General features: G+C 40.3%; 1 protein-coding gene across 20 annotated transcripts in view; it reads left to right on the top strand.

The window, feature by feature from the left end:
- The window catches only part of AAK1 (AP2 associated kinase 1), a 173309-nt gene that overhangs the window by 126206 nt on the left and 29700 nt on the right, over positions 1–17403 (top strand). For 8 of the 20 annotated variants that reach the window (XM_061432868.1, XM_061432877.1, XM_061432871.1 and 5 more), the window contains 4 exons: positions 1751–1983; positions 3510–3667; positions 5151–5255; positions 11322–11417. In XM_061432868.1, coding sequence (XP_061288852.1) covers positions 1751–1983; positions 3510–3667; positions 5151–5255; positions 11322–11417 — 592 coding nt within the window. The remainder of the gene's footprint in view (positions 1–1750; positions 1984–3509; positions 3668–5150; positions 5256–11321; positions 11418–17403) is intronic. The other 12 variants (XM_061432878.1, XM_061432869.1, XM_061432880.1 and 9 more) reach the window with 6 other exon arrangements.

The following is a 17403-nucleotide window of genomic DNA, read 5'->3' as shown; positions in this document are numbered from 1 at the left end:
TCCGTGCTGTCTTAAGATCCCTCTTGAGTCTTTAGTCTGAGATTCTGATGGGAAGTAAAACTGCTTGATAAGGCTGTTGTGGGATGTGGCTGGATGGGTTGCAGCCACTTTGAATTGGTAGCTGTGGTAGGATAAGGTGTCGTCATGACAGAAGCATGTGTTCTCCAGTGTGCGGCATGCGGAGAATAGGTGAGAAGAAGGGAAAATGTTCTCCGAGTAGTTTGGACTCTTCAAAATAAAGGGCCTCAACAGTTAAGTACCCTTTTCAGAGTAATGGATGTCCTAAACTCCAAGAAATAAACAAATCTAGTTCTGTCCTTAAATCCCTTCTTGTCCCTGCGGGGACTGGCTTTAGTTAAGTTGGCTGTTGCTTCCTGGAGCCCTGAGGAAGTTGTGGAGCTGGAGCTCTGGGCTGCTTCACAGAGCACTTTGCTTCTCCCTCAGAGATGCAAAGTGCTTTACCCTCTGACCTTAATTTGATCAACATTAGAACCTTATATTATTTCATTCATTCAGTTGGTGAGTGGTTGTGTACTCTTACATGCACATAGCTTGCCTCAGTAAAATTAAAGCCTGAGTCAGTATAAGGACAGAAACCCCCAGGCTGTCAGCATCCTGACCCAAGTAGCTGGACACTAGTTTCTGGAATCTCTCCCAGGGCCAGCCTTTGAAGACATAGAATGTAGGAACTGACCTGCAGCATGGAGGGACAGCTCCAGTCTGAGATGAGAGACGAGGGAAGGGATAGTTCAACCCCTGAGGCATTGAATAGTCTTAAATTCCTTTATTTCTGGATTGACAGTTAGGAAGAAAAGGATTAGGTGTTCCTCTTTAACCTTTTTAATTTGATCATTTTCTTGACATGGAACTTTGTAGATCATGGCTTATGCTTAAAAACTCACCACATGGGAACAAGGATGTTCCCTCCAATTTTTTTTTCTCTGGTGACTGTGCATCCTGCCTTCCTTCTAAAAAAGGCCCACATCTCATATTATTAGGTCAGTCATCATCAAGGGCTTTAACATTTTTTTCTTATTGTATCCTCTACCTTGTTCTTTGGTGCCATTTCCAAAATGAAGATTCTGACAGATTAATCCAACTGCCCCCGTGCTTACATTTTCTCAGAGGTCACTGCAGAAACAGAATCCTATAAGACCCATCCTGTCAACGAAACAGAGTGTTAACAGCAAAAGCAAAAAAGAACTGCCATTTCTTAATCACAGTGAAATTCTGTCTCACTTATTTCTAACTAGTAGTCTGTGTTCTGTCAGAAAGTCAGGGATCTCCTAGCAGAACTCACTCAGCTCAATCGTGTTTTAGCTGGAGGTGAGCCTTTGTTGGCTTGTGACTCTGGTAGTGGAATGCTTGAAGCCTACCCTTTGGAGGCATTCTGAACGAATTTTGAAAGCAGAAAGTTGTCCTTCAGGAAACTTTCTAGATCTTTAGACCTAGGGATGACTTCTGCAGTCTTTGGGTCGACTTGCGTATGGTTACCTTGTTTATTATTGCTGATGAAGACTGAAATGTATATATAAGCACCAGGTAAGTACTCTGTTGGTGTCAGGCTCAAGGCTGCATCTCAGATTGTCAAGGAAGCCTAGACAGTCTGGGTGTTATTGAGAAACTGTGCCATTTGAGCCATATGTTAGCTCTCACATGGCATTTTTTGTTATGCTTGTCTGCTTATTTGTTTTTCTTCTCCTCCCCCACCCATCTCCCCTCTCTTGAACACTTTCATCTCTCTTCCTAGCAGATTCAAGCCCCAGTAAGACAACAGCCAAAGGTTCAGACAACCCCACCTCCTACCATCCAGGGGCAGAAACTCGGATCTCTCACTCCTCCATCATCCCCCAAAGCCCAGCGTGCTGGGCACAGGCGAATTCTCAGCGACGTGACCCACAGCGCAGTCTTTGGGGTCCCTGCCAGCAAATCAACCCAGCTGCTCCAAGCAGCTGCAGCTGAGGCCAGTCTCAATAAGTCCAAGTATGTACTGCTTCTGTGGGCAAGGGCTGCTGGGGGGCCATTGCTGTATAATTTTTGCTATGTACATAATTGTGTATAGATGTACGTTTAGGGGTGCGTGTCTGGGTTTAATGAGAAACTGAATTTTCCTGTAGTGCATAGATCAGACCGATCTTAAAAAATATTTTTTTACTTGCCTCACTGTTTCAGTCTCTCATCCATCCCATACCGTATAGAGTGTTTTCTAAATTCTTGATCTGACCAAATCTCTACATGCCGATAACATTTTCTTGACTCCCCATTTTCTGTGGAATAATATCTGAACTGACTGGTTAACAGATCAAGGCCTATTATATCACACTGGTAGAACTGCCACTTTCCTTCTGTTCCACTTAGGAACTGCTTGTTTGTTCGTTAAGATCCATGTACACAGTTATTTTCTCTTTGACCCTTCCTCTGGTATCATATATAATTTTGTCTGAACTGTCTTTTGAGCATGTTTCACACTGTATTACTTGTTTGTATGTCTATCTGACCTGGCCTGTAGGTTCGTCCGTAACAAGCACCATGGTTTAACCAAGCTTAGTAAATCTGGTGACAGGCTCTGTGCCTGACATCAAGTAGATCGCAATGAGTGTTTGTTGTGTAAATGCAGTGTCAAACCCTCAATTTTCTTGGAACCATGTACTAAAGTTAAAAATCTTTAAGTCATTGTTGCTACTGCTGCTAAGTTGTTTCAGTCGTGTCTGACTCTGTGCGACCCCATAGACGGCAGCCCACCAGGCTCCCCCATCCCTGGGATTCTCCAGGCAAGAATACTGGAGTCGGTTGCCATTTCCTTCTCCAATGCAGGAAAGTGAAAAGTGAAAGTGAAGTCGCTCAGTCGTGTCCGACTCTTAGCAACCCCATGGATTGCAGCCTACCAGGCTCCTCCACCCATGGGATTTTCCAGGCAAGAGTACTGGAGTGGGTTGCCACTGCCTTCTCCACTTTCTTGGAACCATGTGCTAAAGTTAAAAATCTTTAAGTCATTAGCTAAATGCAAAGGGCATCAAGAGAGACTTAAGAGGAAATTAGGTAATGACACCCAGGAGCCCCAGGATGGTGGAAACTGTCTCTATTGCTCTTTAACTGTGATGGTGTCCACTGATGCAGGACCCTGACAGATGTGAGGCAGCCAGAATAGGCCTCAGCCCCTCTGGGGCCAGTTGTTACAGTGGTCACCACAGGGTGAACGAGCCCAGCAACAGGTTGGTTTGGGATCCTGAATGAAAGAACTCACAGATGAGGCCAAAAATCTAATAAGCGAGAGATTAAAGAAGTAATGAGAGATAGTGAATCACAAAAGAAAGAGAGATGTTTGTTTCACACAGTGGAAAGGGCATCTGTGGAAACTTCCATTGCCTCGGGAAGACCTTTTAGAAAAATACTGTGGAAGATGTTGGTTAGACTTAGAAAATAATTTAATCTTGAAACAAGAAGAATAGATTGACCCTTTTCAAACCTTCATGTATCTTTTTATTTCGTGGGGGTGGGAACCTACCTAGGTCTGCAACCACCACTCCTTCAGGCTCCCCTCGGGCCTCCCAGCAAAATGTTTATAATCCTTCAGAAGGTTCTACCTGGAATCCCTTTGATGACGACAATTTCTCCAAACTGACAGCTGAAGAACTGCTAAACAAGGACTTTGCCAAGCTGGGGGAAGGTGAGTAATCAGTATCTTTTTGAGGGTATTGAACCTTAATTCTAGAGGGGTATGCCTGTGAAAATGTAGGTTTGGACCCAAGACTTGACTTTGAAGTATGTGTGCAAATCAATTTATATTTTCACCAGAGCGCCGAAGTCTTTTTGTCCTCAGGAAGTCCTGGTTGTGTTGTGGGAGCAGCAGGGAGAGTTGGAAACATTTAGGACAGGTTTGGTAGCAGAGATCAGTATGATAGTGTCAAGTACATTTACTCTTTAGAGGTGTGTGATGGCATCTCCAAACAGTAGCACCCTCAAATCCACCGGCTAATATGAAAGGCAGGATGCCTACATACACACACACACACACACACACACACACACTCTTTCTCACACACACACACACACACACACACACACACACACACTCACTCTCTCTCTCTCTCTCTCTCTCTCCCTCCTTGCCAGAAAACAACAGTATATACCCTGGGAAAAATTCTCCAATATGATACAGTTCAAAAAAAAGTACATTAGTGTCAACAAAAGCACAGGCTAAAAGAATGATCAGAATAGAGTGAATGATAAGAGCTTTGATCAAACATTTTAGTTTTGTTATTTTATGGACATCATTTAAAATATGTATAGGCTTCCCTGGTGGCTCAGTGCTAAAAATCTGCCTACCAGTGCAGGAGATGCAGGTTCGATCTCTGGGTTGGGAAGATTCCCTGGAGAAGGAAATGGCAACCCACTCGAGTATTCTTGCCTGGAAAATTCCATGGACAGAGGAGCCTGGCGAGCTACAGTCCATGAGGTCGAAAAGAGTTGAACACGACTTAGCGACTAAACAACAACAAAATCCATATGCTTTCTTGCCCCCTTTTCTTTTTAGTCTTCATAGGGAATAGGATTTAATTTCCTTTGACATTCATTGTCAGTTTGTGCTATCATTATGTATACCACCTATTGCTCTAGATTATAAATAGAAACACCTTCATGGACTACTGAAAATTAGTATTTTGCACTCTATTAAGTGACGCCCTAGTTTTAAAATTCTTGTCTCTATTTTTTAATAATTTCCTGTCACTCTTCTTGTTATTCAGCTGTTGGCTTTTACATTAAGCTGTTGTCATTGTGCCCATCCCTCATAACATCTCAGTACTGCCATCTTTCTTCTCACTCGCTCTCCTGACTGCTTCTAATGTGGAAAACAGATTATCACACTCATTAGAATTATGTAGAGATAAATGGACTCAGTGTGAAGGCTGAAGGCATTCTGCTGTGAGTAATATGCTCAAGCTTCAGGGCTTCAGACTTCCTTTCTTTGCTCAGCTGTTTCTCAGTTACTGCAGTGGCTAGATAAGGACCTTTGAATAGCCAAGGTGCTGCCTTTCTGCGGTAAAAATAGTCAAGAGTGATGTCAATTTGGAGGATGCTCTTCACCTCCTGCCTGGGTGTGCATTATGGGATTCTCCTGGGATGAACTGAGTGGTGTTTTGTCCCTCCAGGCAAGTATCCTGAGAAGCTTGGAGGCTCTGCTGAGAGTTTGATCCCAGGCTTTCAACCAACCCAAGGTGATGCTTTTGCTGCTTCCTCATTTTCTGCTGGAACTGGTTAGTATGGCAGACACCTGTAACTCAAGACTTCACTGTTGTTACCTTCCCACTACTGGGTTCCAGTCCACAGATGACCCTGGCATGCCAGCGAGCCCCAGATCCTGGGGTTAACATATTTTCCTTCATTCAAAAGATTTCCTAAAAAAAGATGGGGATTGAAAAATGATCTAGAGTTTCTTTGAATTAGATTGTCAGAATGATCTGGCAGTAATATACAGGATTTGTTCTCTCAAGTCCATAGACATGTTTTTAAGCAAATATTTCTAAATTTCAGAAACATCACTCTGTTACTGTCTTGTAATTGCTTAGGTTCTTTGGAATGACTGGGAGGATTCTGAGAATTAGATGTTCTGTCCTATATCTGAGATTCTGCTGTGCTTGTTTTTGTGCATGTGTGTCTGTGCTTCTAGGGAGAGAGAGAGGTCTTTTTTTTTTTTTTTTAATTTTATTTTATTTTTAAACTTTACATAACTGTATTAGTTTTGCCAAATATCAAAATGAATCCGCCACAGGTATACATGTGTTCCCCATCCTGAACCCTCCTCCCTCCTCCCTCCCCATACCATCCCTCTGGGTCGTCCCAGTGCACTAGCCCCAAGCATCCAGTATCGTGCATCGAACGAGAGAGGTGTTTTTAAATGAGACTTTTAAAAAATTCTCGAAGTAACAGTAAAAACCTAATTTTCCCTTTTATTAATAAACAATATGTTTTATTTAGTAATTTATAGGAAAGTACAGAGAAGAAAGTTAAAAGCCCCATGATCTTATCCCCAAGAAATTAACACAAGAAATAACATTTTGGATACCATTTTGATGTCTGTCAGTAGCAGTTAATCCTTTTAGGGTCACAGAGATCTTTTGAGAATCTGAGGAAAGTTATGGATCTTCTTCTTTATGAACACACAGGTGTCCACAGTTTTGTACACAATTTTCACCCTCAGTTTATGACTCCAGCATACATTTTTATAGTCACATTTTAAAGCCTGATTTTTATTTTAAAAATTTAGCATTTTTTCCCTTATATCATTAGAGAAACTCCTCGAATGTAACTTTTAAATTGTCTACATAAAATTCCTTTATGTGGATATATCCTAATATATTTAACCAAGTACCTCTTTCTTAAACGTTAATTTTATGTCAACATTTTACTGTTATAAATTCCTCAGCAATGGATGTAAGGTTTTGACTATGTTCTTTGTAGGATATGGAATCTGATATCCTTCAAAATTGATCTTTTAAATTATATTGATTAATTACTGATTTTAACTCTTTATATTCTTTCTTCCTGCTTTCTCTATGTGTGTTAGTAGTTTTTCTAACCTCATAAATTTATTTCTTATTAGAACTTTGGCTGTCATTCCGTAATATTTAATATGTAATGCTGTCTTATTCTTGTTTTCTGGACATTTTTAAGTTTTGATTTCTTTACCCTAAAGTTACTTAAGATATATTTTAGTTGCATTGTGATAATATGGCCTCTGTAACTACAGAGGTAGTTCTTACTATGGAGGAGCTTTCTGTTGTCCAGTTTGTTATTCATTTTGTGTACATTATATGGGAATTAGTTTTCCATGTTGATAAATATTAGTCTATAACATGATTTTTAGTGGAAGAATAATAGCATTGTATTTAACATCACTTTTGACAAATACTTGCTGCTGCTGCCGCTCAGTCGCTTCAGTCGTGTCTGATTCTGTGCGACCCCATAGACGGCAGCCCAGCAGGCTCCTCTGTCCCTGGGATTCTCCAGGCAAGAACACTGGAGAGGGTTGCTATTTCCTTCTTCAATGCGTGCTAAGTTGCTTCAGTCGTGTCCAACTCTATGCGACCCTATGGACAGCAGCCAACCAGGCTCCTCTGTCCACAAGGTTCTCCAGGCAAGAATACTGGAGTGGGTTGCCATTTCCTTCTCCTGACGAATACTTAGGTTGTTACTAATTTTCACCATGTAAACATTCCTGAAGCTAAGTTTTTATTTATATCCTTTACCATTTCCTTAAGATAACTTCTAGGAGATTATTTGCTAAATCAACAGATATATATGTATTTAAGGCTTTATGATACCTATATCCAAATCACTTTCCAAGAATGCTAATCAAATTTTATTTCAATTAACAATAGATGAGTAATTTTCACCTCATTTTCCTACCCAGACCAGCTTAGAGGTTTTAGATAGAGGACACTGTTTACTGGCCATTTTTATTACTTTTGGAATTTGTGTTGTTTGTGTCCTTTTTTTTTATTGTTCTATGTTTGTTTTGTTCTTATTAATATGTAAGAGCACTTCATGTGTCATATATTGTAGGCAATCCTACAGTTTGTCATTTGTCCTATGTAAGTATTGTCTCATCTGACCCTCTCAACAACCCTCGAAGGTTGCCATGCCATCTGCATATCAGTTATGGTTGAGGTGACTGAGTACAGACTAGTCTCTTTCCCAGAGTCGCATAGCTAGTAAATAGCAGAGTTAGGACAGCTAGTGTCCTAACATTTGGCTCTAGAACTTCCTCTCTCAGGTATTCTGCCTCATAATAAGGCAAATTTAGTAATATTTTCCTAGAAAATCATCTATAGTTTCAAAATTTTTTTAATAAGGTGGAAGAGCGCATTGAAATCTTTTGTAGTATTTTCTTGCCATACATCAGTTTTATTGTATGCATTTGTGTTGCTCTTTTTCTTGGTAACTCTAACTAGAGATTTGCTGTTTTATTATCTTTCAAAGATAACTCTATAGAACTGTTTTTCTGTCTTCTAATTCTTTGACTGTTGCCGTTATCTTTTTGATTACAGTTCCCTTTTTTAGGCCCACTTTGCTGATTTCAAAAAGAATACATAGTAAATTTTTTAATTCTTTAAAAAAAAATTTAGAGTTTTTCTCTCAATATAAGAGAGATTTTCAACCAGCGTGAGTGTGGGGAGGGAGACTGTAATCTCCAGGAAGACTTTTTCACACATAATTTATTACTCCCTTGTCGCCTTTTTCCAGTTGCCCACCCTACCCCACCTTTTGAGGATTATACTGTTATTGAGAGTGCTTTCTAATAGCTGTGTGTTTCCCTTGTAAGAAAAAACTCAAGTTTTAATTGTATCTCATAAGTCTTCATATGATGTTTTCAGTATTTTGAAATAGGCATTGGAGTTATTCGGAAGGTGTACACTTCAAATATTAAATAGTTAAAACTTTTTGTGCGTTATTTTTTATTTTTAGCTTTGTTGTCTGGTCTGTAGAATTTTTAAGTTTATTGGTATTTTGGTCTGGCTTAAAGTGCTCAGGGTTGGATATTTAGTTTGACTATACCAGATGTATAAAGCATTGGTCATTGTCCTTGAGATGAAACATCACAGTGATGACCAGTTATGGTGTGGGTAGGAAAAGAGGGTTGTGGATAGCTCTAGGAGAGTCTTCTTTGTTGCTGAATCCCAGCATTTAGTACAGTGCTTGGCTCGGTACAGTCTTGTTGAGTGAAGGAAAGGAGTTGCTTTCTGCCAAAGGATAGGAGCTTGGATTCGTCAATGTTAATGACAAAGGTTCCTAATCATTTTCCATCCACTTCCAGTTTTAATGCCTAATTCTAACTTATTATATATCTTATGTTTTGTTGTTTGTCTGTATAAACTGTTTTTTTAAAGAGTTGTTTTTTGCTTTTATTTTTGTGTCTTCTCCCCTTTATGCTTACTTTGAAGACTATAAATAGCAGTTTTTTTAAAGGCCCAACAATTAGAAAACACATATTTGAGTAAAATTAGGGCTGTAATAAAAGTGTACATATGTTGAATACCTGCTACACACTAAGCCCAGTAAGTGCTTTTATTCACTTTATCTCCAGTGATCCCTCACAACAGCCCACAAGAGCCTGAGTGACCTGCCCAAGGTCCCCGGTGGAGAATGACAGAGTAGAGATTTGTACCTGAGAGCCCAGCACAGTAGTTGTAGTCATAAACACATCTCAGAAATCTTATAAATCAATGACATTAAGCTTTTGCAGACATAACAGAACGTCTTTTTCTCTCAGTTTATGCAGCATTTTCTGTGAACATTTGGTATTTTCTCTATGTTCATATTTGTAGTGTGAATGAAGAAGAATCTTCATTCTTTACAAATGAAAGAAAATTATATCTAAGTCCCAGAAATGAATATGTCCCCATTTGATGAAGTTCAGGGTGGCAATATTTTCTGGAAGGTTTCTAATCAAGCTCAGATGGTTCACTGATTTTAGACCTTCTAACCAACCAAGGGAGGAGCTAAGCAGGAAATGTGGCAATGAGGTGGGGAGGATGACACAAGGGTTATCATTAACATTTTTATGGTAAAAGCTGCAAAAATGTTACTAAACTATGTCCATACATTAGAGGAGAAACGGGCAGATGACATTAGAGGAGAAACGGGCAGATGATTAAAACTTGACATGGTACCTCTTTTTTTAAAATAGTTTTTGGTTGATAAATTATATACATTCATTTGCTAAAACCCCAAAGAAGCAAGATTAAGAAACTCATAACCCCACTCCAAGAGGAAAGCATTGCTAACGTTTTACAATATTTATGTCCATAGTTTTATTTCTGCATGCATACATACATTTTTCAAAATGAGTTATGCTACTACTACTACTAAGTCGCTTCAGTCATGTCTGACTCTGTGCAACCCCATGGACTGCAGGCTTCTCCTTCCGTGGGATTCTCCAGGCAAGAACACTGGAGTGGGTTGCCATTGAGTTATGCTATATATATTTTTTCATAGTTTGTTATTTTTCTTTGAATATATTTCATTGTATCTCATTTTAATATATTTCAAAGACTTAAAAGCTGTGATTTTTACCCTTCTCTTCCTCCATCAGCCTTTAACGAAGCTTAGTTAGAAGCCCACTTTAATGATATTCTCAAAATGACAAAATTAGATTAGGAGAAGAGTAAGGAGTGGGTGTACAGGGAAGATTTTTGTCTGATAGAACAGTTGTGTATTATTGTTGTGGTATTTAGACTAATTTATACATAGAATCAAATTACAAGGAACTGTGTGTATACACACACATACACACAAATGAATACATGTGAAAATTTACATAAATGGGATAGAGGTTAATCAACAGAATTGCACCAGCATCAATGATAATGAACTACAATTATAAGAACTCGCCACTGGGGGAAGCTGGTTCACAGGGTTCTATGTACTGCAACTTCCTATGATTCTATAATTATTTGAAAATTAAAACTTTTTTGTACATCCACTTTATAAAAGGCTAGATTAGATTTTAATTCAGAAACAAACTGATTATTAAAATGCAAGGTACAACATGGTAAAGTAGGAACTAGGAGACTTGTGTTTTGATCATGGATCTGCTGGTGGACCTCTGGTTAGTCTCTTAACTTCCGGGCTTCATTTTCTCTTCTGAAAAATAAGAAAATTGTGCTAGAAAATCCTGAGATCCCTTCAAGCTCTGGTATTCCTTAAGGTGTATAGATTTTTTGTAAATCTGTAAGTTTGCCAAATACAAAGTGAATGCCAATAGTATGGTAGAGGTTGTCCAGAGGTTAGGGCTTGTCTAACTTTGCAATAGGCAAGAAATCTCTTTCTGTCTCTCTGTTTGCCTAGCATTACATTAGACATTTGGTGATAGAACAGGATTCTGTCCCCAAAGGACCTCAAGAGGGAAATGGGTACAAAAGAAGTACCTATACACATATTCTAGATTACACAATAGAGTTTGTTTACCTACCAAAATGTGTGATGGGGCCAGTATTGCTGTAGGAATTCTGAAAGGGATCACTCTAGACTGCAGTATCTAAGGAAGAAGAGAAATTTCAGATGTACAGCTATTCTCGTTTTATCATTAACTGCATCTCAGACTGTGCTGCAAGGACCAGAGTGTATATCTCATACGTATTTTGCTATTACATTGAATTATATCCACTCATTTCTCTTTATTCTGTCTCTAAATTTAGACTTACTTTATAATTTGAGTTGGGTTAATAGATGGTAAATACATTTAGATTTACTTGATGTTTTCTGCTTTTCTCTTTTTTCCCTGTCTCCTTGACCCTTCTTTCCCCTCCAACCAACTCCAGCTGAAAAAAGGAAGGGTGGGCAGACTATGGATTCTAGCCTTCCTCTTCTAAGTGTATCTGATCCTTTCATTCCTCTTCAAGTACCTGATGCACCAGGTAGGTAAATAAAACTGAAGTTAAGTTACATCACAGGGCCTCTTGAGAGTTCTGTTTTAAACACTGTGAGAACAACCTGCAGTCCAAGACCTAATAATAGGTACTGTTGTATATTTTTACTGTGTCTCAATAAAAGGGACAAAATTCACTTGGAAGGCACTTATCCTTAGCAAAGACAGTAAATTCAGCTCAAATTATACCAAATTGTATTCCACATCATACCAATGTTAAGTTTCATATCCTCGACTGTGTTAATGGTGATGTAAAGGGCCTGTGTATTGCAAACAACTTATAGTCCAGTGTGATGAAAACAGTGTATGTGCGGGGGAACCTACAAGCACATGATGGAAGGAATAAAATCCTAATAGTATAGTATACTGATTGGATTATGAGTGACTTCCTGTTCCTGTTTTGTTCTAATGTGCTTTGATTTTTATAAGATAAAAATACATAATAAAATTTGATAGGGAATGAGTCAGGAGACCTAGGTTCCACTACTTTCCACTGTCTGAGCTTGACTTTTCATCATCAAGATAAGTAGTTCTCATCTCCCATACAATCTGCCGTGTACTGATTTTTAAGTAAGCAGTCTGCAAAAGTAAGAAACGGTTAGCGTGGTCTGATTGAAACAGCTTTCAAAACAATGCTTGGATGCTTTCCAGTTGGGGTTCATGATGCCAAAGATTTCCCTTTGCTCCCCTCCTCATTCTCTTAGGGGAAGAGGCGCATGATGTGAGGGACAGAAGTTGCCCTTTCCTTCTTGATCAGTCCCTTTCAAAAAGCAAATAGATCCAGCCCCTTAGAAATAACTGGAGGTCATTTTGCTGTTGATAGTTTTTCTTTTTCCTCATTCTTACTCCTGTCGATTTCTTGAACTAAAAGAATCTGCTTGGTTTTTTCTTCTCTCTCAAAATGTCAGAGGGATTTATTTGATTGATTGCTTCATAATTGGAAGGGATTGTGATGTGGAAATCCTCTACTTACAAAACAGACCCACAGCTAGGGGTACCAAGACAGTTTTTATTTCTTTAGATAGTTTGTTGACCCTTCTAAGAAGAAGCAGAAATTTGCCTTAATCAGGTAGTATTGTGTATTGGCTGGACCTGGAGGTAGGTCAAAAATACTTAAAATAATTAAGGAATGACTCAGGGAGGGTAGTTAAAGAAATGAAAAGAAAGGTGTCAAATGGAGGTCCTTTTCTCTGTTGCATCTTTCAGGTATGCCTGGCAGGGCCTAGACAGGCCAGTTTCAAGCAGATACCCCTTCAGGTTCATGCCTTGTTCTTACCCAGATAGCCCATGAACTGCAGAAGCTGGAAGGGTGGCCTCTTGGCACAAGCCAGAGGATGAAAGCATAAATCATACATGTTACTCCTTTGAATTCTCAAATCACTGAGCAAAAAATCCAGGCTTCTTACCACACCCACAAGGCCCTGATGATTCTGGCCCTTGGCTGCCCCTCTGCCCTGAGCTCAGAGCATTCATCCCCTCATTTCTTCCTTCAGTAAGCTGACCTGATTCCCACCCCAGGGCCTTTGCACTTTCTGGTACCCTGCCTGGAAAGGTTTTCCTTCTTGTCAGTCGACATTTGGGTCTTGAGCTTAAATGCTGTCTTCTCAGTGAGGCCCAATGTGGTCCTGTGGGCACTGTCAGTCACGCTCCCTGGCTTTATTCTTCACAGCACCTATCGTGACATTGTCTGTTTTTGCTTCTTCATTGCCTCTTGTTTGCTTGTTCAGTCCCCACCAGAACATCAGGTCCTGAGGGAGGGACTTTGTCTGTCTTATTTGCCAGTGTACTGCCAGTGTCGGGAATAGTGCTGGGCATAGCTGGCACTCACTGAGTATTTGCAGATCAGATGAATAAATTAAACAAAACCTGAGGCTGAAAGGCTTTTGGCTGTCCCATTACTCTCCATTTCTGTCCCCAAACACCGAACCCCAGACTCCTAGCTCCATAGCCTTCCATGTGTGACTCTGCCAACCCCCATCCAGGCCTGCTACCCACTGTTTGAGGAGATATAAACAGCCCACAGCCCACATGTCAGGAAGCTGCCAAACCCCTGGATGAAAGTAGTAGCTAAGCTCAGCAGATCCTCAGTTCCCTCTTTTCATGCTGCTGTCTGGAATTTGGGCTAAGGATGGCATGTGACTGTTGTGTCTGAATATTTCATTTACTTCAATGCCCAGCCTGTGGCACATTCAGCGTTCAGTTATAGCTCTTTGTCCCCATATCCTTCCGCAGCATCTTGAAATACTGCAGTGAGGAAAGGGCTGAGAATTTAGGGTCTCTGGTCCCATGGCAGACTGCGGGTTTGTCTCCTGCCCCTCAAAGCAAGCAGTTGGTCACTCTCTCCACCCCATGGTGGACACTGGTCAGGTGTATTGGTTGGTTGGTTTTACATACGTGCTTTCCCCTCCCACACTCATCCTTCCTGGTGGTGAGAGTCATGGAACCTCAGTCTCCTGACAACTGTGTCTATGACTTGACATTTATTTTATGCTCTTTAAATGTTTACACATATAATATCCTCTGAGCCTACAGATAATACAAATGGGTGGGTGTGTCACGCAGTCTCTTGCCTTGTGAGTGAGGGAGGGAGGCCCTAATTCTGTGTGACTGAGCTCCCTGCTCTTTGTTGGCCCACAGCCCAAGGCAGCTAGTGGTCTCCTTTGCATCCATCCCAGGTCAATCAGGCCTTTGACTAGAGAGCTCACCTTAAGGTTTAGGGAAATACAGGAACGGATTTGAACATGTAAGAGCTTGGTTCTAGCCACTTAGTAGCTAGGTGGTTTTAGTCAAATCACTCCAACCCTGTTCCTGCCTGAAAAATTCCAGGGACAGAGGAGACTGGCAGGCTACTGTCCATGGGGTTGCAAAGAGTTAGACATGACTGAGCGACTAACATTTCACATGACATAATGCCTCATGGTTCATCCATATTGTAGCATATGTCAGAAATTCCTTTCTTCTTAAGGCTGAATAATATTCTATTGTGTTTTGCTCATCCATCCGTCAGTTGACACATGGTTTGCTTCTGTCTTTGGGCTGTTGTGAATAATGCTTCGGTGAACATGACTGTGCAAATGTCTCTTCAAAACTGAAGATTCTTTGGGGTATGTACCCGAAAATGGAATTTCTAGGACGTACGGTAAATCGGTTTTTAGTTTTCTGAGGAACTGCCATACTGTTTCCCACAGTGACTATACATCTTTACATTTCTGCCAGCAGTGCTCAGAGTTTGAGGAAAGGATTTTTATAGCAACCCCTTCATACTGAGCTTTCGACATCAGTGTTCCACAAGACTAAGCAAGAACGCATTAGTTGCCCCATGAGTGCTACTTCCTAGAATTAATAACTTAAAAAAAAAATACTTCTTGGCTTACAGCCCTCTGTCTTCTTTCGACAAGCAGGCAAGAGAAGCTGCATTTCCTTAGTAGTTTATTGTTAAGATTGGCATTCTTCTCAGAGCTATTTGCTTGGCATCTTCCTCACTTCCTACTGCCATCTTGTGATATTAAAAGGTCCAAAGTACATCAGAGTGCGTGTCTTTACTCTGGAAAGTTTTTCTTCCCACAGATTCAGTTCTCTAAAATGGACTTAGAATGCGTCATGGAGATTGACTTTTGATTCCAGCGTGCAGATGTCACAGACAGTTTAGTGCCTGGTTTCTCAGTGATAGGAGCTGTTTAGAGTGGCTAAATTCTAAAAACAGCATCTCTTGTTACAAGACTTCAGGGCTCACACCCCAAGTCAACACGACATACAGTTTCCAAAGCCACAAAGCTGGAGCAGCCATATCATCTTTTTTGATGAGGCTTGCATCTGGCTCTTCTGTCTTAAGTTCATTCTGCTTTATTCCTCATGCCTATTTCTGATTAGGGTTGGAATGGGCCCTGAGCAAGCCCTTAGTCTTATTAGTCTGTATAAATAGATATCTATCCTCATTTTTGAGATTTTAAGAGAGAAATTTTACAACTTGCAGTATTCCCTGGTCTCATGCCAGAAAGTGGTTCTGATTATCTATCCTTAGACTGGTTTATGAAGAATTTATTACCCTTTTTGTGATATATGTTTTCAATAACTAAACCTTTATTGAGAGGAGAGGGATCTACATCTGAAATGGATGAATTCCTGCCCCCAGCTCCAGCAGTTGCCTTCTCTTCTCTTCTCCTAGTCCCTGACGCCATTTGACTTACTTTGAAGGAGAGGGGTGGTGCTCAGAGAAGACCCTTTCACTCCTTCCTTCATTTCTAAGTTCTAACAGTCCTCTCCTTCAAAAGCAGTCTTGGTCTCCACTGTCCAGGCTAACTAATTCTGCATCCATTTTTCTTTAGCAGTCTACCTTCTCAGTCTTTTAACTGTGATTTCAGTGCTTTTCCAAGGACTTAATCTGACTCATTTTTGAGAAGCCTAGAGACTTGGGAAAGAACTGATTATAGTACTGAGAATGTGATAGGAAAATACCACCAACGGGAAAATAAGAGCAGACAATTCATAAAATAAAGTATGAATTATCAGTAAGTAATATTTTTTTAAAGTTCACTATCATTTAATTGGTATATATAATATACCAATTATAAAGCAGTGAGGTGCTCAGCTTCTGCTGTCAGCTTGGTAAAGATGGAAATAACCCAGTGCCTCATGCTTAGTGAAGGGATCAGAAAATGGACACACTCTGATCCTGCTTGTGGGAACATCATTAGTACAGCTCTCGGGGTGGATAACGTGGTCTTTGAGATTTTACTTCCTTATTGACAGCAGTTCCTTTCTAATAGATTATCTCCATGAAGACATGAGTATGCTTAAATATTCATTGAACAATCAGTTTATATAGGAAAAGAATGAAAGAGTATTTGTTTAAAACTCAACAGTGGAGCTTCTCTGGTGATCCAGTGGTTAAGACTGCCTTGCAATGCAAGAGACACTGGTTTGATCCCTGGTCAGGGAGAGCAACAAAACTTGTGAGCCCCAACTACTGAGCCTGTGCTCTAGAGCCGGGAGCCACAACTGCTGAGCCCACGTGTCCCAGAGCCTGTGCTCCGCAACAAGAGAAACTGCTGCAGTGAGAAGCCTGCACACTGCAACTAGAGTAGCCCCGGCTTGCCGCAACTAGAAAAAAAGCCTGTGCAGCAACGAAGACCCTGGGCAGCTAAAAATAAATATATCTTCCCAAAAAACACTTAACAGTGGCTATCTCTACAAGGGAAATTTGGGGTAGTTTAACTTTTATCCTGTAGCTTATTTATATTTCCCAAATTTTATACAGTAAACAGATATTATTTTTATACTAGGGTAAAAAAAAATTGCAATTTGTTCTTTTTTCAAATGAGAAGCAAGTTTAGATATTCCCCCCAGCCTCATTCCCTGTTCACCCGGCTGGGCATGTCTGAGCTGAGTTTGCAGGATGAACAGCTCTCTGCATTGCCCAAAACCTGCCACCTTGGGGCCACTCATTTTAGCTCCTGCCCATGTCACTGAGGAGCCCTCCGGGTGTCCTTCTCTGCCGTCAGTACCAGTTCAGAGCTCCAGTGTCATCATTCAGCTATCTGTCTTCTAAGCAACCAGTTCCTACTTTCTGGTTTTCCCCTCATATTGTATGATTGAACTTTTAGAGGTTGATAGCATCTTTAAGTTTATCTTCATTTTATTGGTGGGAAGACTTAGATCCAGAGAGAGACAGTGATTTGCCCAAAGTGCCACACAAACTTTGTGCAGAACCCAGGTCCCCTGGTTCTTTTTTTTTTACCTTTAATGTTATTCTTTAAAAAAAATCAATTTATTTGTTTTAATTAGAGGATAATTACTTTATTGTGATGGTTTTTGCCATACATTGACATGAATTGGCCACAGGCATATGTGTGTCCTCTCCACCTGAACCCCCCTCCCACCTCCCTCACCTGTTTTTCCTCTCTACATGCTGCCTCCACCTCCCACTTCACATTATTCAAGGAATTCTGCTTATTCTATTCTCATACCAAGGCATT

This window comes from Bos javanicus, chromosome 11, assembly GCF_032452875.1.
Source record: "Bos javanicus breed banteng chromosome 11, ARS-OSU_banteng_1.0, whole genome shotgun sequence".
NCBI lineage: Eukaryota > Metazoa > Chordata > Mammalia > Artiodactyla > Bovidae > Bos > Bos javanicus.
The sequence above is the reverse complement of the archived record's forward strand: the minus strand, read 5'-3'. Positions and strand labels throughout refer to the sequence as shown.